The 22,582-nt window shown below is 42.7% G+C and overlaps 1 protein-coding gene and 2 long non-coding RNA genes across 3 annotated transcripts; 1 reads left to right on the top strand and 2 right to left on the bottom strand.

Annotated features, from left to right (window-relative positions):
- Positions 1–173: 173 nt before the first annotated feature.
- Positions 174–4,592, bottom strand: LOC135493418 (lipoyl synthase, mitochondrial-like). The gene is made up of 9 exons (XM_064780757.1): positions 4,486–4,592; positions 4,166–4,323; positions 3,771–3,864; positions 3,462–3,542; positions 2,950–3,106; positions 1,962–2,148; positions 1,669–1,814; positions 1,082–1,264; positions 174–769 (listed from the first exon to the last, which is right to left on the bottom strand). The coding sequence occupies exons 1-9, from the start codon at positions 4,588–4,590 to the stop codon at positions 672–674; spliced, it is 1,209 nt and encodes a 402-aa protein (XP_064636827.1). The 5' UTR covers positions 4,591–4,592; the 3' UTR covers positions 174–671.
- Positions 4,593–7,622: 3,030 nt separating this feature from the next.
- LOC135493927 (uncharacterized) lies at positions 7,623–16,142 on the top strand. The gene is made up of 7 exons (XR_010448321.1): positions 7,623–7,727; positions 8,238–8,401; positions 9,165–10,408; positions 10,804–10,875; positions 11,303–11,518; positions 12,247–12,494; positions 12,858–16,142. It is a non-coding gene; the product is annotated as an uncharacterized LOC135493927 (long non-coding RNA).
- LOC135493928 (uncharacterized) lies at positions 8,285–10,559 on the bottom strand. Its single transcript, XR_010448322.1, has 3 exons — positions 10,530–10,559; positions 8,706–8,787; positions 8,285–8,336 (listed from the first exon to the last, which is right to left on the bottom strand). It is a non-coding gene; the product is annotated as an uncharacterized LOC135493928 (long non-coding RNA).
- Positions 16,143–22,582: the final 6,440 nt, after the last annotated feature.

A 22,582-nucleotide genomic window follows, 5' to 3' on the forward strand; every position in this document is an offset into this window, starting at 1 on the left:
TGGGACATTTGATCATAATCACTGCGATGTGCAAGAGAGTCTGGCTTTGATCCTGATAGCTGCTTGCTGTGATCACCGATAGTGACCAAGGCACTGTCAGTCCCAAGGGTGTCCTTGATACAGAAGTTCTACCTTACCACATCAACAAACAGCAAAACTTTTTTTTATTCTTTCAATTCTTTTATTGATTTTCGTGTATTATACAGTGTAAAAATAAAATTAACAATCCAAATGTTCTTTATCCAGGAGCAGCACAAATAAAGCACATTAGGATCACATCTCCTAAACACTATCAATGAAAGCCCCACTATATTAAGTATATTCATATTATGAACACACCTCCTAAATTGTACCAATTGAAGCCCCAAAGTATTAAATTTCAAGACATAGGATACATTGTTTCTCTGAATAAATAATTAGGTCGGGGTCAAGGTTATAGAAACAACAGAACACTGATCAACACAATTATAGTCAACCCACACAACTGCCCTTTTTATAATTTAAACTGCAGAAAATTACTGCCAAGTTGGCTGATGTGGTAACCCCTCTTTTGTACAGACAGACAACAGTGACATGAACAACCAATCTGTCTCCACCTGCCAAGCTCAGAGTGACATGTGCCTGGTATTGCTGTGACAGCCATCACAAGTGTCTTTGAGATCTGTGGTCGATTACCCTGTAACCATGGGCTTACTGACAGCCATATCCATCGTGCTTTCCTCTGACCCAGCTTGGCGTTTTTCCGCAAGATTTTTCAGGAAGAATTCACCTGGAAAAATGATGTGGACTATTAGCACCCAATAACTGCCACTTGACAAAAAAAGTCATGACCAAAAAAGTCATGACTGAAATGATGACTACAATGATACCAAATACAATCTAATACGGTGGTCTCAATGCAACAAACAAGATGCAAGCTTCATAATCCAGGAGGAGCACAAAAAGCACATTAGGAATGGTTACAGAAAATAGTAAAGGAGCAAATAAGAGAAGTTCCCTCAAAAGAGAGGTGTCTCCACCTAAGCAAGCTCCACTCTATTTTCTTTGAGGAGATTTTTTGATGAAGCGTTAATGATCCTACCTGCTTTATATGAAGATCTGACTAGCGCACCACTTGCTGTATAAGCAAAACCCAACTTCTCACCGACTTTCTCCCAATGGTCAAATTTCTCTGGCGTGACGTACTCATGGACTTTCAGGTGTCGCTTGGTCGGCTGCATGTACTGGCCGAGTGTCAGGCAATCAACATCTATTGCACGGAGATCTGGGAGGTAAAATGGAAGCATTTTCATAAAGTTTCTTCAAATAACTTCAGTGTTTGGGACAAGTAGTTTCAGGTAAAAGTCTACGATGTATGAAATAGTTTGGTACCGAAAATTACCCTCGTTATCAGGTTGACATGATCAGTATCAGAGTATTACCACCCAATAGATAAAAAACTATTATAAAGAACGAATTTGGTGGCACCTATGTAATGTAAGCGCTTTAACAAGGATGCTTCTGTCGGTAATTATTTTGTCATTTTCGTAGAGTAGCTCGATGAATTCAATCTTGTCACAAACTGTCACACTTTTTGCATGAGAACTGGGGTTTTCTGCTCAACTTGGACACATTCTAAAAATTACCCCTATAGTTTAAATTCTAAGCTGAATGATTTGGAATTCTTACCTTCCATTGTTCTCATGACCTCGTCATCAGTCTCGCCCAAGCCAAGCATAATAGACGTCTTGGTAATTAAACTTGGCTTGTATTTCTTGACATGCTCGAGCACAGAGAGAGATTGTGTGTAATTGGCTCGCGGATCTCGAACCAATCTGAAAGAGAATAAAAATATTAGATTGAAGAAATCTGCTAATTGCAGTTGGGGACGATAGGTAGAGATTTGGAGTGTGGCTAAGTATTACACAGTGACCAAGAGCTTGAAACCAACTAACAACTAAATTCAATAAACATCAACTCACGCTTGTAATTCTCTGACTGTTTCGACATTGTGAGCATAAACATCGAGGCCAGCGTCGGCAACGGTCTCAACTTGCTTCAAATCTCCACGAAAGTCCGGCGTTAAACACTCCACACGTATTCTGGGGTCCCTTGTCTTAATCTGGCGAACCGTTTCTGCGAAATGTCGAGCTCCACCATCTGGGAGATCTGAAAATAGAAATGAATATGGGGAAATCATCAACCGGTGAAAAATTTAAAGTTAGATGTTAACAGGCTTATATCAACTACATTGGTCTGAAATCAGGAAATCAAAAACCTACCGAACAACTTGAAATCAACCAAGTTAGAAACGCTCTTTGTCAGAACCATGGTCGGAGAAGATAAAAGCACAAAAGCACAAATGTGACTAAGTCCGCAGAAATGAATATTACAAAATGAACTAAAACTGAGGTGTGTCAACGTTGGCAATCAGCAAGTTTCTGATGCAACAGGATTGAGATTGTGTTCTTATAAAGGCGTTGCCAGGATCAACCACCAAGGATTTCCTGATTGGAGTCAGCGACCTAACACTAATCTCGTATATCTGATTGGCTTCCAGGGTGAAGGATAATCCACCAATGCCAAGAAACTGAGCACAATTTTTCTCCACGAACGTGTTTGTTCTGATTAGCTTGTGTTTCTCTTTGTTTCCCCGGGTGCCACTGGAGGTTATTGGCCTTTCCTGAACGCGTTTCTTGAGCTTCTGGTCCTGGAGATAATGCTGTTATGACTGATGTGGCATCAAGCCAGCAGAAGTACCATTGTTGACATCTCAATCTTGTTAAAGAGATGTCAGGTCATTTGCCTTTTGAAAGAAATCAGAACACTCTGCACCATTTCAGCTCAGTTGATTCTACCATTTAAGTTCTCTTGCCATGATTGAAGATGACCTCTGTTAGTTCGGTGACCGCCACAGTAGCAACCAGAGGTGAAAGAGTTCACAAGAACTGGAAGAAAGCTAGTATTTACCATCTCTGTCAACTGACGTCAACACCACGTAATCAAGACCCCAAGCAGCTATGGCCGTTGCTGTGTTGACAGGCTCATTCGGATCGGGAGGAGGTGGTTTCCGTGATGTCTTTACTGAGCAAAATCGACATCCTCTTGTGCATTGATCGCCAAGGACCTGAAGAAATGAACGTAAATCATACATACATTTAACTGATTTAGAGGAATGGAAAGGGGAGATCCTTAATAAGAAGCAGTTGCAGATTCTTCAGATGGAGCTGTTGCAGGAATACGTTCATTGAAGGACACTTAGGGACCAGCTCAAATACCTTGAAGCGCCAAAATATGACATTTTGTGATCTAGGGGGGCCGGGTTAGGGGTTTCAACCAGTCATTTCGTCTCTACTTTTAAGCTACAACTGGAAAAAGTTGCAACTATACATACATAGATTCGCTGAGAATTCTACAGCATTTGATCCGCAGAGATTTAAATCGCTCATCTGCGGGCGCTTTAGGGCATCTGTCATACTCACCATAATAGTAGCAGTAGCTGTCTGATTTTCACCTCCTCCCCAACATTCTCCAATGTTTGGACATCTTGCCTCCTCACATACCTGAAATAAACACCCAGTCATCTTAGCCTTTAAAGTTTGAGTCGATTTTGAGAAAACTTACTCTTTACTAAAGCCATCGCAGGTCAACTTCCCCGGCGAGCCTGGTGGCCATTTATACACCTGGGTGGATGGAGAGAACCAAATAGGGTTAAGTGTCTAGCTCAAGGAGACAAAGACGAAACAACGGTGCAGAATGTTACCTCCTTGGAACACAAGTATTGTCATTACCGTGTTTAGCTTTAACTTCCGCAAGGAGTTTTTTACTTTGGTGTAATTCTTCCCAGCTGGTATCTCTGTCTTCAGCCAAGGGGGAAGACGCAGCCTGAAATGATTGTAAGCAAAGTTACAGTGTTGTTACTCAAACATGTATCTAACAATGAAGAATGGGGGAATACGGTGAACCTGGTAACATTCACGGCCATTTTATTTGGCAGTTTTGTGAAGACACAGTCCGAGTCACTACTAGGCCAATGGCAATAAACCAAATTGGTTCCAAACTGCAGGGGCATGGAAAAGCGGTCATCCCTCCTTGGAGGCAGAATACTACCTGGAGAAAAACACCTCCCAGTGCAGAGTGAACACTCAGAGAAGACCAAATGGCAAAAATAAGTGTTTAGGCCTACCTCTCACCCTTTTTCCTAATCAAGTTCCCCGAGTAGCTCAGACTTGGCGAGGCATCGCCGGATATGAAATCTCCTAGGTCTGGTCCATTGGCAATTTTGTCTTTCTTCTCTTTAGAAAGTGTGGCATAGCCTCCAACACAGACAACTGCTCCACTTTGCTAGATCAGATAAAAGTAAATGTTGTTTGATATAAAAAAGTTTGAAAAAATGGCTTCATTCTGGCAGATTATTCAATATTATTGTAAATTTTGCGAGACTCAAAGCGCAACATCGACTCAACAAATCATCTGTTTGAAAGAGTAACCAACAAGATAACTTACTGTAATAAATTTATCTACGATCGTACTTATGAAAGGTTGACAAAGAGAATATTTCTGATGTAAATTCAGAAGATTGTAGCTTCTGCCAGCCATGTTAAACGCCATGGTGAAAGTGTCCGCTCCGTGACCTTTTCGCCCCCAGTCGTTTCGCTCCATATCGAAGTCGTTTTGCTCCCTGGGACTTTTTGTTGGGGATGGTACAATGAATTATTGTTTTATAATGTGGCTTGAATTTACACCATGCTCACCATGGTAAAACCAAGTCACCATGGTGAAATACTAAATAGAGACATATTTTCCTAAGGATTGGCACGGGTTATCATGTAAAAACACTCGATCACAAAAATTAGATATAGAGATCAATGCCTTTTATTCAACTTCAAGCATTTTGTCATTCTTGATTGTTGAGGATTACTAGTACATGTACGGTTAAATACTAATTCCCGGCCTACCCCGACCTTTACCGACTTGCGGAAAATGCTGCCAAAATATAGTGTTTTTATCATCAGAATATCTATATTTGTACTGTTTACATACAGCACGTCTGTTCAAGACTTTTGAACGATGCTAAGTTGAGCAAATCTTGGGAATTTTGGGACTTATGTAAGATTTGTTTTCTCCATCAAACCCTAGACTGAAGAATTAACACCTTGTGTTTAACCTGCTTTCATTTCGCAGTCAATTCATTAGTTACCAACATATGCCTTAGAGGGGGCAGAATGGCACTGTTTAGACAAGAAGCCTCTCCAACAGCCCCAGAAATATTGGACAGAACGGCACTGTACTGGGTCACAGTAATAAATATTGCCATAAAGACATATGATATTGTTCTGGGACTTATGTAAGATTAGTTCTCTCCGCCAAACCCAAGACTGAAGGATTAAAATCTTGTGTTTATAGGCTAACAAATGCAAACACTTCCAAGTGAACCCCCTACAAGAGAAGAGTGGCTCTTCTTCTCTCCGACTTTGACACCCTACTGCGAACATATCAATAGATCGCACAGTAACACCACATATATGACTTTACTCTGGACAGAGACTGCCTGTGGCATTAGAATGGTATTTCTTCAATATGAATACATAACAGTAAAGCAGCATCAACAGTTGAGAAGAGAGGACAAACTAGCACATGAGAAAGTTTTTTCTCCAGTATGAATATATTACAGTGAAACATCATCCCCAGTTGATCATAGGGCACTAACCAGCTGGCAGCATTAGATTGGCAAGCGATTCTACAAAAAGTGTAACTTTTATATGTCCCCTCATTACATTGGTGATAATTCATCAAAAATCATTCTCCCTTGTGTGTGTAGATCTGACTTGACTTGATTCTGTCTCCATAGCTTGATTGTGGCACTTTATCTTGGGTCACATCCAGGGACTTCACCGTCAGGGTTGTGGCTGTCTTTAAGAGCACAATGTGTTAGTAGCCCCATTCCTGCTCAAGAGACGTCCCAAAAACACAGTTGTGACTAGAAGCAGGCGACGAATATGAGGACAGACATAGAAAGACATCGAGGAGACGGGTCAAAACATACCACAGCAAGGAGCATCTCGTTCCAAAGTTCCCTGCCACACTGGCTGGCTCCTTGAGAGATTGGTCATGTGGACAAGCAGGCGACGAAACTGTGGACAGACTCGAGGAGAAAAGTCCCAAGATACCGCCACGAGATCAAGGAGCAACTCGGTTCTTAGTTCCCTGGCACACTGGCTGGCAGATTGAGAGATTGGTCACGGGGATAACAAGCAGGCGACAATTACGGGGACAGACATAGGTGGACATTGAGGAGACAAGTCCCAACATACCACCGCAAGATCAAGAAATAGCTGGGATCTTAGCTTCCCGACACACTGGCTGGCTTCTTAGAGATTGGTAATGTGGACAAGCAGGCGACGAATATGGGGACAGAAAAAGATGGACCAGGACTGTATATAGCAAGGAATATTGAAACGTCTACAACTGGTGCGAGAGAGCTTGGTTGTGATGATTTCTCCATGTCAGGTCCTTGGTTTTGAAAGCCTTGTCGATCCTTTCTGAGATGTCCTGTACATAGCAAAGCGGACTGCATGTCTCAATGATGCGAGAGGCATCGATTGTGAGGATGTCCACATGTTGAGCCCTTGTTGAACAAGGCACTATGGATATATTTTCTGGACCATACGGCAAAAGATGATGGCAGCTCATGAGCCTGACGAGATGGGGCTTATTCGGGACTAGACAGTCTAAGACTGCAAGTAGAGAGAAACATCAAACGATTCCAACGGTATGCCAACCAGCAGATCCTTTTCAGAGACATTCTGTATAGGAAGGCAACAGTATACACTGGAAAACTCGGTTGTGACAATGTATTTTTGTTTCTGGCCATGATCATTTGTAGTCTATACAAACCTTATTCTGTTATTGCAAGGCGAAGGCGCAGATTTCAATCGCATGTCTTACAATTCTGAAAGAGGTAGGTTGTGAAAATGTCTCCATGTCAGTCATTTGAGGCAATACTCCTTCTTTTCTGAGACAGTAAGGTTGCGACAGTACCGAACAATTGTGGCCGAGTAAGATTGTTACAATGTCTTCCTCTCTTGTCCTTCGTTCAATAGGGCTGCGTATTTATATATTTATATATCTTTTCGCCTGGTTTTGATGTAATGACTTTAAAAGATATCATGAAACAATCCCTGAGTAGGCCTATGCACCGCACTACCCCGACCCCGCTTGACAACCCCTAGATGCAGATGTTCTTTCTTTGGATGTGCTATAAACAATGGCGCCGTGACGGCTCCTATCCCATTTTATGGCTTTTCCCTCCGCTGCCGAAGGAAAGCCGATACGGCTCCTATCCCATTTTATAGCTTTCGTATCTGCAACAACGGAAAGGGAAAATGGACCCGCCCAATGAGGTTTGGGGGTAGGGGGGTAGGGGTGAATGAACTCTCACAAAACAAAAAAAAACAGGGTCATTGCAGCGTTCTTTGCCAGAGATATTATCATCTTTAATTCATAGTCAGTTTCAGGACCCATACGTGGTTTGTAAAGCCAAAAAACGCCATTTTGAGGGTTGGTTTGTGGTCCCAATACCCCGCCAAATTTGAGGACCATATTTGGTTGTTTCCAACCAACGACATCGCGTCATTGCTATCACGTGACGCCCGCACTCCTGCACGCCGTGGACGCAGACGATATACATTTCGGAAACTTTTGACATTTCGTGGTTATTTTTGGTCCTCAAAGACAGTTTTTGTCGGGTAAATAACAGAAGTTTTATGTCCGAATTCTTGTTTATGATCTCGTGTCCATAACAGGCCCATTCATTTTCATTTTAGTCAACTTGTTCCCTATTTTTTCCGTCGGAGAAATTAGCGTGATGTTTTTTTCTCGAAATGCGCAATGCGCCAATTCGCGTCACATGCTCAGAGCAAAAATCGGCCGCGAAACACCGATCAAATCCTTCATCATCCTTGTGAATTAGCACCAATAATACTTATTTTGAGGTTCTTTGTGAATTTATACATCTATAGGAACAAATACTGTGAAAAAGTATTCGTACGATATCATATACAAGGGATTTTTGAAAACGGTAACTTCGAACGACGGCAAGTTCTTGATATAGATGAATACATTGTTTCGCGCAACAGTGATGATGATTTCATGGTCGTTTTCGGTCATAAATCAGCCTTGTTTGACAGCTCCAAACTTGATAACTAGTTAATATAACTTGTTGTTCGTCATTGTAAGTCGTTCCTTTTGATTTTCAGGTTGAAATCTGCCGTTTACAACGGTTTTTCGCGAGCTTATCCCGTGACACGTTTCGTTTTTCTCGTGGCCGTCTTGTGGCTGAAATGGCATCTCGCCTCCTGGAAATCGTAGATCGAATTGGATAAGTAAACTGTTCAGGAATTAACACACAGAATAACCATTGGTAAGCAGTTAACATTCGTATTTCTATTCTGTTTTTCGTCGATTTTGAGGCGAGAATGTAGGTGTGGCATTTGAAATTCGCAGCTGAAAACTCTTAAAAAACTTGAATGTCTGTGCATCATATGTGCATCATGTGTGCATCATGTGTGCATCATTCAGTGCATTCACTATTCAGTTCAGTGCATTGTGATGCTCTGTAGCTTATCCCTCCATCCACATTAAAATACTGCCCATCCATGTGGAAATAGACTTGGAAGCCTATATTTCTTATTATTTAGAGGAAGACAATTATTTCGAGGTCGCACTTTTAAAAGCTATTTAGAAGAATTACCCTTCCGACAAGGGTGATGTCAATTGTCGTTGTAAAACTTGCGCTTCCTCAAGTTCCTGTGAAAAAAATGGCTGATATTTAATATTTTTCGCGAACCATCTATATTCCAGCAGCAGCATAGGCAAAGGTTTTACAGCCTAGTGTATTATTGGAATCCAGATGTCAGGAAAAAATATGTGGCCCATATGTTTCTGGGGGACCCCATGCTCAGACCCCCCTTGCCAGATTTTTACTTTCACAAGATTTAGGGCTAAGTCCCCAATGTCCACCTACCCAAGATCAAGATGAAGATGTTGAGTATTGTGCTATTCTTAAAAATGTCTGACACTCTAGTCTTCAGCAATGAGCTTGGTCGAAGGAAAAGTTGAAAAGGTCTTGGATGTATTAAACAAGACTACCCATTGTAAATATTCTTCCATCTTCTTGATTATAGCAATGAAACGATCAAGTTTATTGGTGATGCCCATTGTTGCCTGAAAGCACAGTTGCGGAGGAAGCTTTGCTTAGAGGAAGGTGGTTCCCAGCCTGGAGAGCAACAAAGCCAAGAAGGGATCACTCAACTGAAAAATACAGTATTTCCAGATGAGTACCTGACTGACAATTTACAATAAATACCAAATTTGGCCCACCTGATATTTCATATAGTGATTCATAATAAAACTGGGATTGAACAAGGCCCTTTTTGTGCTTCCATAGTTAAAAATTTCCCAGATGTGCTGATCAGTGGAAGCCTAGGGTCTCCTCATCAAAATATCAGGATGAGTTGACATAGGTTTACATTGACAGAGATTTTTGAGTGTCCTCAATCTTTGGGCGACACAATGAAGTATTAGGTGCCTTGCTCAAGGACAACGAGATGAGGTGGCGCAGATTATGTGAGAGTTGAACCCACAATATCCTTGTCATTGTGATCATAAACAACCAGAAACTCTGGTATGTGGACTGGAGGGATGACTGCTTCTTAATTTTGTCTTAATTCACAGAGTTCGATATGTGTCCTTTGAAACATAAAACTTGGCCTTGGACCTCAATCTTGAAATTCTTTACTTCAAAGCTGTTGGTGTTAAATGACTCTTCTGATTTTATAAAGCTTAATCTTTGTCAGAAGAACTTGATGTGGAAAGCCAATGTTTCTACTCACTGTTAGTTTTCGGGCCTCAAAATTCAGGATTTTGCCTCCAAAGCATTTCTTGAAAAAAGTGCTGTGAAGGTAGAGGCCTCTCAACAGCAATTTGTCCCTTGCCCAAGACAAATTTGCCTCAGCTCATTTTAGGCATAGCAACCCTGCCAGAGTGATTGCGGAGCTCCTGGCAATGCACACCTGGATCCGGAGCCTAAGAACTGGGGCTGTATAATTAGAATAAGGCAGCCAGGCCCATAACTTTGGGGTTACCATTTGCCGCGAGTGCCGTGGAGAATTTACCATTCAGAATCAAAAGTTAAGTGAGAACCATTATCTTTTTCAGCCCCTCCACCTGATGACCCACATTAACAGGGAAGGAGATGAAGGCATTCAGATTTGGTATGGCATCGTCATTCTACTGACAAGCCATGGCCCGTTAACAAAATTTACCAAGGACCACAGTTCTTTGCTGCGACATTGGCTGGGTTTTGCTGACCACAATACCATTTGAACTGGAAATGTTGTTGCGAGAAGAATCCGTCTTGGGATACAAGGTTGGTGTGGAATCTGCATGATATTTGATTATGTAATAAACAACTTTAGAAAAAGTTAATTGTGTTACCCATAAAGACTGGGCCAGCCTGAGCCAGACTTGCTATATGAGATGCTCCTTACTTGCTATATTCCTTTCTTACATGCCAAGTGCGTGGCGAGGAGGCAATCTGTACCCACATAATTTATCAAGCTAGTGGCTAACCACTGGCCGTATCAGAAAAGGATACCAACAGGGCTCAAACCCTCTCCCATGGCAAGACAATGAGGATGATGTTCAAACAGAGGAGATTGGAAAGCGGTCAATCAAAGGATGTACGCTTAGCGAGATATCAAAGACTCTTGCATGCGGTAATAGCCTGCATTAATTATGATAAATCTTGATGTTTCTTTTCAGCCTAATACAAGATCAGAGGGCATGGTTCCCACGAAGGCTGTCCAAGGGAGATTCAGCAACCCACTTGATCAGGTAGATGGAGCACTTTGGTTTGGCGTGGCTCAAGTATGCAGGCAAACTATCCCATCAAAGGAGGTGGAGGCCTGTGTGCCGTGAAGTTACCTGTCTCTTTGTTTAGTGACATTCATTCTGCTGTAATTCTGCAGTTTAAAAAGTGCTTGCTTGTGATCTTTGGTGAAGTGAAAACTGCTCATATAGTGATAATTGGACTTGTGATAGTGAAAGATTATCAACAGGGACAGAAATTAGGGTTGTGCCGCCTGGGAACATATCTACGAGGTAACCACCACAGCTAGGCAATTACCTAGCAATTGCTAGGATGAGATATCAGTAGCCAGTCGATGATAGGATGGATGCTTCCAGATGTCAAAGTGTCCGAATTTTTATGTAAAATTGTCAACAAATTTATGATTATTTAAATGGTTCGGTTGTTTTTCAGCATGGTTTCAAGATCATTGGGCTTGGGTGTCACGGGGGCCTGGAGAAACCATCACGTTGCATGGATGCTCGGAGACACTTGTCACCCCTGGAATGCCTGCTGTGAACAAGAGCTGGGGCTGAACCAAGCTAAGATTATTGACAATCCCTATCATGTTGCCAACGTCACCAATGGCAGGACTGAAGATGGATCCATTGGAAACTAAAGGCTTTTCCTGTAAGTTTTTAAATGTATTAAGAGTTTTCAGTTTGAATAAATATGAACTTTGTCCCTGAGGTTGTCCAAGAGAGACTGCACCACACAGTAAAAGGACAGGTGGTTTAGTGACAAGTACAGGTACCCTCTGCTGTAAGCATGCATTTTGAAATTATTCCATTTGCCTGTGATGTGTGCTAGTTAGGTCTTCAAATCATTGCACTTTGTGAGACAGTGACAGCAGGTTGGGAAGACGACTCATCAACATATGTACCAGAGCTTCTGTGGATTAGTTGCTTGAACTCCAGAGGCCCATCGTTTGAACCTTAAAGTTGGCATGAGACCTGTCGCAGGTCACTCTCTATCTTGTTTAACTCCACCCAGCTTTATGAATAGAAACGCTGAGGTTGCTTTTTTGGAAAGACTGGCGTTGAAAGTTATGACACCAGACCATAAGACCATAATTTTGGATGCAGTCAAGAAGTCCTTGTGGTAAAATGTAGGTTGTGCCAAGTTACACAATGTTTGTAGAAGATTAAAAGGAATTTGGCTATGACCAAGACTCCCTTGCGGTATTAAATTGGAATTTGAATTGTCCCAAATTTACAAGGTGGCTGAGTTTTGATTTTATCTTCAGAAATCAAAAAACCAAGGGAGGAGAGGATGACCTTTCAAAATTTCAGAGAAACGGAAATCGAGGATTGGTCATTCAAAACTCTAAATTAAATGAATACTATTGGTCTTTCCAGCAGCCAACACCTCATGAACTAGACTGGAAAATAGCACAGGTGATCAAGACTGATACCGCACAATCGTCCTCCTGGTTAACAAGCTAAGACCAATCCAGATGGGGAGGGTTGGCCCTCCAACACCACTACCAATGCTCTCAGCTGGGATCAGTGGACTGCAGCAATATCTTACTGAAGACAAAGATGAGGGAATCTACAATGTTGATGCAAGATTGCCCCGTGATGTCCAGGCGTCTTTGACTACAACGGTTTGTTGATTGTTTATAGCAAAACTTGTGTTTTGCGGTATAGGTCTAAATATTGCTGATCTGGCTGAGGCCTAGGCAAGCTCAGGATACCCTTCTGTGACTGCAACTATCATCCTAATGATGACATTGTTGCATGGAAGGATAGTCTGTGGTACATGATTCTAATTTCCTGCCATGAAAAATTCAAGGACAAAGTCACAACCAGTCTCCCGTGATAATGCTACAAAAGTAATTTGAGTATTCGATATGACTGATATCTTTCGGTACAACATCTTGTAAACATCATGATTGACGGACACCTTTCAATTGAATGGGTAACCCTCATTTTCTTCCACTCTTAATCAGTTGTTATCATTATTTCAGCTTTGGTTCACCAGTAGGTCCTCGGATGGTAAAGTTTGGACACAACATCCTGAGCATGAAGAATATTCTGAAAGACAGCACAAACAATATTTGGACATTCAATTTTTCAGCTGAGAAGGACCTTTTTTCAAGTTAGGACTAAAGCCCCTGGGCCTGCTTTAGGCCTATAACTGTAGTTTGTGCTCTGTAGTATGTGATTTGAAAAGATTGGAGTAAGGATTGTACAATGGAACAAGTGTCACTTTGTTTGCCACAGTAACATAAGGCAGTGCTAGTGACCCATTTGTTTTCAGTTTACAAAGCCATCATGATCAACTGCATTGATCCCTCAAAAGATTGTTGGAGTGACTCCATTAAATGTAACAAAAATATCCAACACTTGGTATTCTAGTTACTGTAGGTTAGCTACTGAAGTGACCTTTTTGTTTTCACTTTTAAAAACATATGCGATTTGCCGCACTGAAGGTCCCTCCTGAGATTGTTGGACTGGTCCATTAAATGTGACAAAAATATCCAACACCTATTTACAAATGAAGTGAGGGGTCAGCCTTTTGGTGTAACTCCATATAACTGTCTGGTGATTTCGCTCTGGGCTTGTGACATTCTGATCGGTCTGAAATAATCATTGTCGCCCATCCCTCAATTTGAGGCCTGTGTCCCGATGGTGGCGTTGAATGGCAAAATCAAAGGGGCATGACGGCGGTTAAACCTATTGCGAATGGGCAGCATCACAACCAGTTCTGAGATCTGGGGGTGGTGTAGGATATCTGGTTACCACGCACACATCTCTTGAATCTGCGGTGGGTTGGTACCCCACGCTACGTAAGGGGAGGTTCTGGGTAAGACTTGGTCCACGTGAATAGGTTGTACCTGAAAGATGAGAAGATGCGAATAGACGCCTTAGAATATGTCCTTCGACCAGCTAGTGCTAACCCGGTCACTGTCTCCAGGTCACCACACCTTGGTCAATGAGCGGGCGAAGAACCCAATGGCTCCATCAGGAGTACATCGTCAACTTCAGCCCGTAGTCAAACCGGTACACGTACAAATATCTTAGCTGAGAGTGGGGGACGTACTTGCTTCTCATCGGGGTAATACAGTACCACTGTATACAATGACCCCATTTTAGTTGGATTTTACTGAGGAGTGGACGATAATGAGAATTTCAGGCCAGTCCGATTGTCACCAGTTCAGAGGGCGATTACCTGATAGTTATGTGGCATTCCGTCAAACGGTGAACTCTTTCACATCCTTTGTAAATTAGTGTTGCTTGTTACATGTCACATTCAATGGCTCATTTGAGGATAGTTTCTGTGATTCTACTTTACCATGAGCAGGCCCATTAAAACCTAAACTGTGTAGTTTGTGCTCTGTAGTATGTGATCTAAAAAGTTGTAAATCTGGTTATTGGAGTAAAGATTGTAGAATGGAATATCCGCGGGATGCCCTAATCTGAGGGCCAAGAGCCAAGACGCTGTTAAAGAGCCAATTAAGTGCTGCCAGGAAAGCCCCGAGCCAAAGAAAAAGTTAAGGCTAATGAAACTTTGGGAATCCTAAGCCTACAGGTACCCTACTTGATAAAAAATCAATTTATTATGTAATCATTTATGACATTGTAAGAAATCACCACCTTGATAGCTATATGGTTCACAGTCTACCATGCCAGGATTTTTTATTGTACTCTTGTTATGCCGTCAATACAATAGGGCAAGTACAGTGTACATGAGTCTGCACTTCATACACTGTGTACAATCGCACTTGTTTGTCATTCCTGCCGTATCATGTAGCCTTGCGCACATAGTTCAATCAAAATTGTTTTAAAAAGGCATGATATTGCTCAAATTTGTAAATTCTTGATTGAAATCTGCCAATTCAAGTAATGAGATAGCGGTACTCTGCCTATCTGTACTATAAAAAAACCGACGGTTATCGCGGCTCTTGGCTCTTGGATTAGGGTGTCCCAATATCCACACCTGGTATTCTTTAGTTACTGTGTAGTGACCTTTTTGTTTTCACTTTTAAAAACCTATTCAATTTGCCGCACTGAAGGTCCCTCCAGAGATTGTTGGAGCTGGGTCCATTAAATGTGACAAAAATATCCAACACCTATTTACAAATGAAGTGAGGGGTCAGCCTTTTGGTGTAACTCCATATAACTGTCTGGTGATTTCGCTCTGGGCTTGTGACATTCTGATCGGTCTGAAATAATCATTGTCGCCCATCCCTCAATTTGAGGCCTGTGTCCCGATGGTGGCGTTGAATGGCAAAATCAAAGGGGCATGACGGCGGTTAAACCTATTGCGAATGGGCAGCATCACAACCAGTTCTGAGATCTGGGGGTGGTGTAGGATATCTGGTTACCACGCACACATCTCTTGAATCTGCGGTGGGTTGGTACCCCACGCTACGTAAGGGGAGGTTCTGGGTAAGACTTGGTCCACGTGAATAGGTTGTACCTGAAAGATGAGAAGATGCGAATAGACGCCTTAGAATATGTCCTTCGACCAGCTAGTGCTAACCCGGTCACTGTCTCCAGGTCACCACACCTTGGTCAATGAGCGGGCGAAGAACCCAATGGCTCCATCAGGAGTACATCGTCAACTTCAGCCCGTAGTCAAACCGGTACACGTACAAATATCTTGGCTGAGAGTGGGGGACGTACTTGCTTCTTATCGGGGTAATACAGTACCACTGTATACAATGACCCCATTTTAGTTGGATTTTACTGAGGAGTGGATGATAATGAGAATTTTAGGCCAGTCCGATTGTCACCAGTTCAGAGGGTGATTACCTGATAGTTGTGTGACATTCCATCGAACGGTGAACTCTTTCACATCCTTTGTAAATTAGTGTTGCTTGTTACATGTCACATTCAATGGCTCATTTGAGGATAGTTTCTGTGATTCTACTTTACCATGAGCAGGCCCATTAAAACCTAAACTGTGTAGTTTGTGCTCTGTAGTATGTGATCTAAAAAGTTGTAAATCTGGTTATTGGAGTAAAGATTGTAGAATGGAATATCCGCGGGATGCCCTAATCTGAGAGCCAAGAGCCAAGACGCTGTTAAAGAGCCAATTAAGTGCTGCCAGGAAAGCCCCGAGCCAAAGAAAAAGTTAAGGCGAATGAAACTTTGGGAATCCTAAGCCTACAGGTACCCTACTTGATGAAAAATAAATATATTATGTAACCATTTATGACGTTGTAAGACATCGCCAGTCTGATTGTCACCAGTACCTGATAGTGATGTGGCGTTCCTGTCAAACTTTTAACTCTTTCACGTCCATTGTAAAGTAGTGTTGCTTGTTACATGTCACATTCAATGGCTCATTTGAGGATAGTTTCTGTGATTCTAATCCACCATGAGCACCATGTGCTGCATTTCTACAAGTTCTAGCATTGTCGGGGGCATAGCTAGCGGAAGAGGGCAAATGCCTGCCCCCCCCCCCTCCAGACGTCACCAAAAAGTTTGTTTTTGACCACGATTTCGGGAGAAAAATTTGAAGAAGTGTTATTTTGCCCCCTAAAGATCTAAAAGCTAGCCATGCCGCTGATTGAAAAAGATATGCATTGTAAATTAAGTTATTATCGGAATTAAAAACTGCAATAAGTACCATCTTGTTTGCTTAATTGTACAGCATGACTGACGCTGCAGAAGTAATATGATGAAAATGGGCAGAAGTAATAAGATAAAAATGTTGTTACTGCATCTTAGGTGTTAGAATACCTGCAAAATATGCTCCGCGCCTGTAAATGGTTTGTACAAGAGTGTCTTTAAACTAGTTGGTAATAGTTGCTGTATAAATGGTCTTGCCATCACTATAGGATTGGAGCTGCAGAAGTTATAAATAAGATAAAAATGGGCAGAAATTGTCATCACTGCATGTAAGGTGTAGTATACCTGCAAAATATGCTCCGCGCCTGTACATGGTTTGTGCAAGAGTGCCTTTAAACTAGTTAGTAATAGTTGCTGCCAGTTCTCTGGAAAAACTAATTAATAGCATTTCCAGAAATCTACCTTGAGAGCCGCTCCTGCCTTGCATTCTTGTATTGTTTGTGCAAGATGAAGCCCAGAATTGTCCTTTCAACAGTGGCATGGCTGGGACCAGGCCTCGCCTGTAGAACACCAGTTGCATGTTATCAATGTGATCCATACAAAGTAGTTATCACAACCTCCAAGGCCATTGCAAATTGAAGGCTGTTTTTGCCCCCTGGCTACGCCATGGGGGTATTGTCATGGAAGACAACAAACTGAGACGGCTCAAATTGTCCCAGATCTGCACAGTCTAGATTTCGGGGAATGGGGACAACTTACTAGCTGTGCATTGTATGTCCACCAACCCAAATCCAGCGCCTGTTGATAAAAATCTTTTGAGGAACCAGCTCCAAGTAGACTCTGGACGCAATGAACTGGCTTGGCCTTGGTACCTGATACATCAAGGAAGGACAATCGGGATGACAATGGACTGCACATGAGTCTTGTCCTCAGATGTGACACTAATGTGTAAAGAGGTCTTGCCATCATTGCTTAATGCTTGGTGGTCTTTTCTGATAGGCAGACTTAGCTTCTATTAACAAGCCTAGTATATGCAAGTACAGAAAGGGCCCGTAAAACCCCCAAGTTGTGTCTTATTCAGTGAGTGTAATGGTTACGTATGTATAAAGTGTAAACAAAATTCATATATCCATCATATATCCATCATGTCCATCGACTCTGAAAAAAATTGTGCAGACCCATGACAATTCTGGTTCCGGTACAGTTTGTCGCATTCCATACGGGCGGCGCGTTGGCCGATCCTGCATTCCCGACGCACCGCAACCACAGTTACCACGTCGGACGTGATTCCCATTGTTTCCTTCCTCGTGACGCAATTATTTCATGAAGTCGTGAGCCATTGACCATTCATACAAGTAGATTTATTCACACCGGCGCCGGTGACAGGCACAGCGCTTACGACCATAATGACTTCATACATGTACATTACATCGATCATAGTCACTGTGCCACTCCAATGCCCATTAAAGGACGAGACATGGAGATAATTGTTCTATCACACATTATCTCCTCCTTTAGAATGTCCAAAAAAGACACTGAAAAGAGATAGATAGCATACTCGAAGCAGATCTCTAGTTGTAGGGGGGGTGAATAGTCCCTCTGGCAAACTGCTACTTCTGCAAATAATACGCTTGCTATTCTGCTGTTTGAAACACTTCATCTCCTGCGACTGAGCCGAGAGGATCGTCGTCGCTTGGCGCTATCAGAACTCGAACTTTCAGAATGTTTCCGTTTATTTCTGGTTCTGTCACCAGCTGCACTACCGTCGCTGAATTGTGACTGCGAAGACTCTGTAGTGCTCACAATATCAGCCTCACCAACAGGTGCACCAAGGTTGCCGATACTGTCCTGAGAACCAGAATCAGTCACCTTTGAATCAGGCAAGGACATCATATCTCTATTTGAAGGATTTTGATCAGCACCAAGACCTAAATCCTTATTCTTTTCAGTTAACATTTCAAAACAGTCCCCAGACCCGACACTTTTTAGCAAAGTCTTATTTTGACTATCCTTGGATGAGTTGGTAGAAACTGTGTCCCCAGACACTGTTTTTGTGTGATCAGAATCAGCACCTGCATTGGGATCAGCAGATTTTGCACCAGACTTTCGATCAGGGTCATCCACAACATTCGTTGCAACAGAGGTCTTACAAATGTTTGAATCTGAGCTATCAGTTTTTACAACAGAATCAGTTGTAGAAGAATCATTCTTTCCAGTGCATTCAGTCTCATGTCTCACTTTTACATCACTAGGAGGAAGCACTAAGCTTCTCCTTCGCGACACCAGACCGATTCTCCTCGCCCTTGTCATCAAACCAGTCCTCACTAATGGTGTCACTGTCACACTGAGAAGAGAATCTGGTGTCTCCCTTTTCCCTTCATCGCAATCTACATCATTTGAAACATCCTCAAAATCACTCCCTAAGTTTTTCGCAACCAAGTCTACTTTCCGTTCCGAAACGGCAGTCTGGATTTTCGAGTCAACAGGAGTCATATTGGGTGCCTTAAAATCACGTCTCAGTTTGCTAGAAACTGGCGTAGGCATCTGCAGCACTTGTGGTAATGGGCTACTTGAGCCAGCACCTTCGTACATCTCCAGTTTCTTTGCCTTTGACCGTTGTAGTGACCTCTGTTGGGAGAGTCGAACATCTTCAAAGTCGTCTCCCATCGGTGACAGACAATCCTCGAGAGCTGAATGCATTTTTGACTTTGTCTTTGCACCACAAGTTTCGTTCTTTGGTGAAGAATTCATCAACAACACATCAGTTCCCATAGCAATATTGCTAACCTTTAGGCTAGGACACCTGTTCGAACTCCCGGTGACATTCGAATTAACACATTTTAATGCAGACGATTTCACACTGGAGAGTTCGGAGAGCACTTTTGAATTTTGCGGAGTGTTCAAATTTGACGCTTTCAGTTGCCTATTCGATGTGGGTGTTGTTCGTGAAAAGTCTGCATATGACATCATGACATCGTCTACCTTCTTCTTCATTTCCTCAATCATGGTCTTCGGGTTCTGGAAAGAGAGGCAAGATTGTAAATAAGCAAGCATTGGGCACATGAGATTCTACAGGGCACAAACAAGGGAGATTTTGAGGCTGAAATAGACTTGTTTCTCATTTGCCATGTGTTTAGAGGTTGAGTAGCCTGGTGCTCCTTGGACCAGCTTGGCACCTCAACAGACTGCTTACAGTAGTTGATATTTGAAAAGCCCTGACAAAGGCCTCTGCAACCATTAATCTTTTCATCACTGCCTACAGAACCTACCTCAATATCCCGTCGCAACTTGTCCAAAGCAGTTCTCAAGTGTTCTTCGTGAGGTTTCGTCGTGAAGTGAGTTGACTCCGAGACATACACACATCTTATTGGCCCACTCATGCTATCCCGCCTCCAAGATAAGTTGCAGATTCCGACAAATACCCCTGGCTTGAGTATCTCCTCGACACCGTAATTCTGCAGGCCGCCCCAGAACTTGATAGTCGCAAGATTTCCAGCGTGGTCGCACGCCAGGACGGTCTCAAAACCACTAAAAAGAGAGCAATGGTGTAAGAAGTTGAAGAAAAAAACTGTTGAAATAAAACAAGTCTACTCTTATCTAAGGAATGTTTCAAGGGATCAGTCAAAGGGGGTCGATTCATACCGGAGAAACTCCCTGGACATTGAAAGCAAAACAGGAAGGTTCCAAATTTTCCAGGGATGGTTACAGCCGGGCCAGGATCTGCCAAGAAACTGATGATTCTCCAGCTTGCTCCGTCTTGGTTTCACAGATGGAGCCATGAGGCCAACACTCATCCAGATGAGTAGCTCCTCCAGTCTACTTACTTGAGCCGTTGCGTGTCTGGAGGCACGCTCACAACCAAACCAGCAAGGTCCAACTCTCCATACAGCGGGGCGTGTTGCATACTCCCCAGACAGGACACCTATATAAACAGGGAATGAAGGCTGATCATTATATGGGAAGTATACTGAAAGAATGTATGACTTGTGACCAGAGATCGTGGGTTCAAGGCTCGGCAACTGCCTGTCGGTAATTTCAAACTGGCCTGTGTTTTGTCCCAAAATTCGCCAGCGAAGAACCACACCACATCAGTATGAAGGAAATACCACTACAAAACCATTCACTAAGCCATGACAAGGACTGATTCTCATTACTTTGAAAAACCTCCAAATCTTGTACTAACCTCTCTCGGTTCATAAATGAGGTCAATGAAGTTCTCCTCAGCATTGATGGGTTGGTACTGTGTCGCCCTGGTAGCTGTCAGACTGGTATCCTTGTTTTGCCAACCTCTGAAAAATAAACGTCATGAGATGGTCGGTAGCTTCTCAGGATGACCTGTACCCTGGGCAAAGATCATCAGGAGCTTACTCAGGACGACCCTTACTTACTTACTTAGGCTCTTCGTCCCAAGTGGGCCATAAGACCACAACACATGCCCTTCATTGCTTTTCATCCTTGGCTGCCCACTGCGCCTCATCCCAATTCAGCCCCAACAAATTAAGCTCGTCGGACGTCATCATCAAATAATTTCAAAGCCGTAATGGGATGTATTGAATTTAGACATATCAAGTCTTCAACATACCTGCCAGGGGCTGCAGACAGGTTGAATATTTTCAGCCGTTTCCCCTCGGATAGCATCTGTGTGGTACATTCAGACGGCCTCCAAACAGTCAGGAACGTGGCTGGAAGTAAGAGAAAACATTCAGAAAAAGGCTCGAGAAAGTCACTTTCAAACAAGCCATATTAGATTAGATTATTGGATTTGTTGATTAGGTTTAAAAGTTAATGACCAGCGAGGATGGTCAAAAGATTAGAAGCTCAGTCGAAATGTCTGACACAGGAGACGCTAACTTAGTAAGGTTATGTTTACTTACAAATGGTCCTATCCATATCGTTTGTGGCAGTCCCAGCTACCCGGACCTTGTACAGTGGCACAACCTGTCGTGTTAAAGAGGCCTGAAAGGGCACAGAATAGAAAATAAAATTTTCGGTGTTTCAGTGTTTGGGACACTATGATTCTAGTATCTTCCTGCGCTTGTTATTGGCGTAGAACTTCAATAATGGTGGCTGGCAACGCGAATATTCCCGGGTTTTCGGCATACGAAAACTTTGACCCACCTTTTCCTCGCTGTCAACCACAGCTTTCTGGAACTCTGCCCTCAATTTTGCCTGCCGTTCCTCCATCAGTTCCTGCCTGTATTCAGCTAGGAGAGACATCTGGTGGTCACTAAGGTACTCTTGGACGACGCCAGGGTCAGACGCTTGCTCCATTGCTTCATAGATGTCGTAACCAGTTAGGAGGGATTCAACTTCAGGTTTTTTCCATCTTTTCATGCCCCTGGAGGTTGTCTTGGTTCTCTCTAAATGAAGAATGAAAGAAGTTATCTTGCTTAACAAAACAACTGTGTGCTTCCCCATGTATGATATGCACCGGTCACCAATCTGATTGATGACCGCGCTCAATGTTGCTCAACTTCAAGCTCTGGAGACAATACGCCACCCATTAGACCATAGAGGAATTCCTCTATGGCCGGCAGCACGTATGGATTAAAGATTCTCTAATCAAGACTTGCCGGCAGGTTAAGCTGTTCCACTGGGGGAAATCTACCAAAAATTGGAAATGTCACACCCTTGAAAATTCAACACAGCATCTCCAAGAAACTCACCAGAGCTTCAAGGCAAACTTACCACTTTTCTCTTCATCGTCAAACTGTCTCTGTAGCTTCGCCTGTAACGTCTCCATGGCTACCTCCTTCCTCCTCTCGTGTAGCTTGGCGATCTTCTCCTCCATGCGGACGCTACGGAACACATTACTGCCATCTGGGAGCTTCTCCATATACTATAACGAAAGAAATACAGCAATTTAATATAAATATTCCTTGTTACTAAGTATGGATTAATCTAATCTAATCTAATCTAATCAATTTTGATCTACCTAGATCTTTTTGTTCAGTCAAGAGGAAGGCTTGGCTGGTTATCATCTACCTCAAAGCACTTACCAGGAACAGTTCTTGATATAAAGGGGTAACGGAGTTGCCCATTTGAGCACGAAATGATTATTGGAAACATCTCAGTAGAGAATGTTCTTTTTAATGCTGTACACAGGGAAGTTGTCGTGATTCCTACCTGGGTTGGGTAAACTCTGGTCACCACCACATCCACACAGCCTATG

Source organism: Lineus longissimus, chromosome 9 (assembly GCF_910592395.1).
Source record: "Lineus longissimus chromosome 9, tnLinLong1.2, whole genome shotgun sequence".
Lineage (NCBI taxonomy): Eukaryota > Metazoa > Nemertea > Pilidiophora > Heteronemertea > Lineidae > Lineus > Lineus longissimus.

Bases quoted from the DNA above. Each gene is read 5' to 3' on its own strand.
- LOC135493418 (XM_064780757.1), bottom strand. From the start codon at position 4,590: ATGGCGTTTAACATGGCTGGCAGAAGCTACAATCTTCTGAATTTACAT. The intron at 3,865-4,165 runs GTAGGCCTAAAC...CAATCATTTCAG, and splicing joins ATTAGGAAAAAGGGTGAGAG to GCTGCGTCTTCCCCCTTGGC. The intron at 2,149-2,949 runs GTAAATACTAGC...TTCTATTTTCAG, and splicing joins GACGTCAGTTGACAGAGATG to ATCTCCCAGATGGTGGAGCT.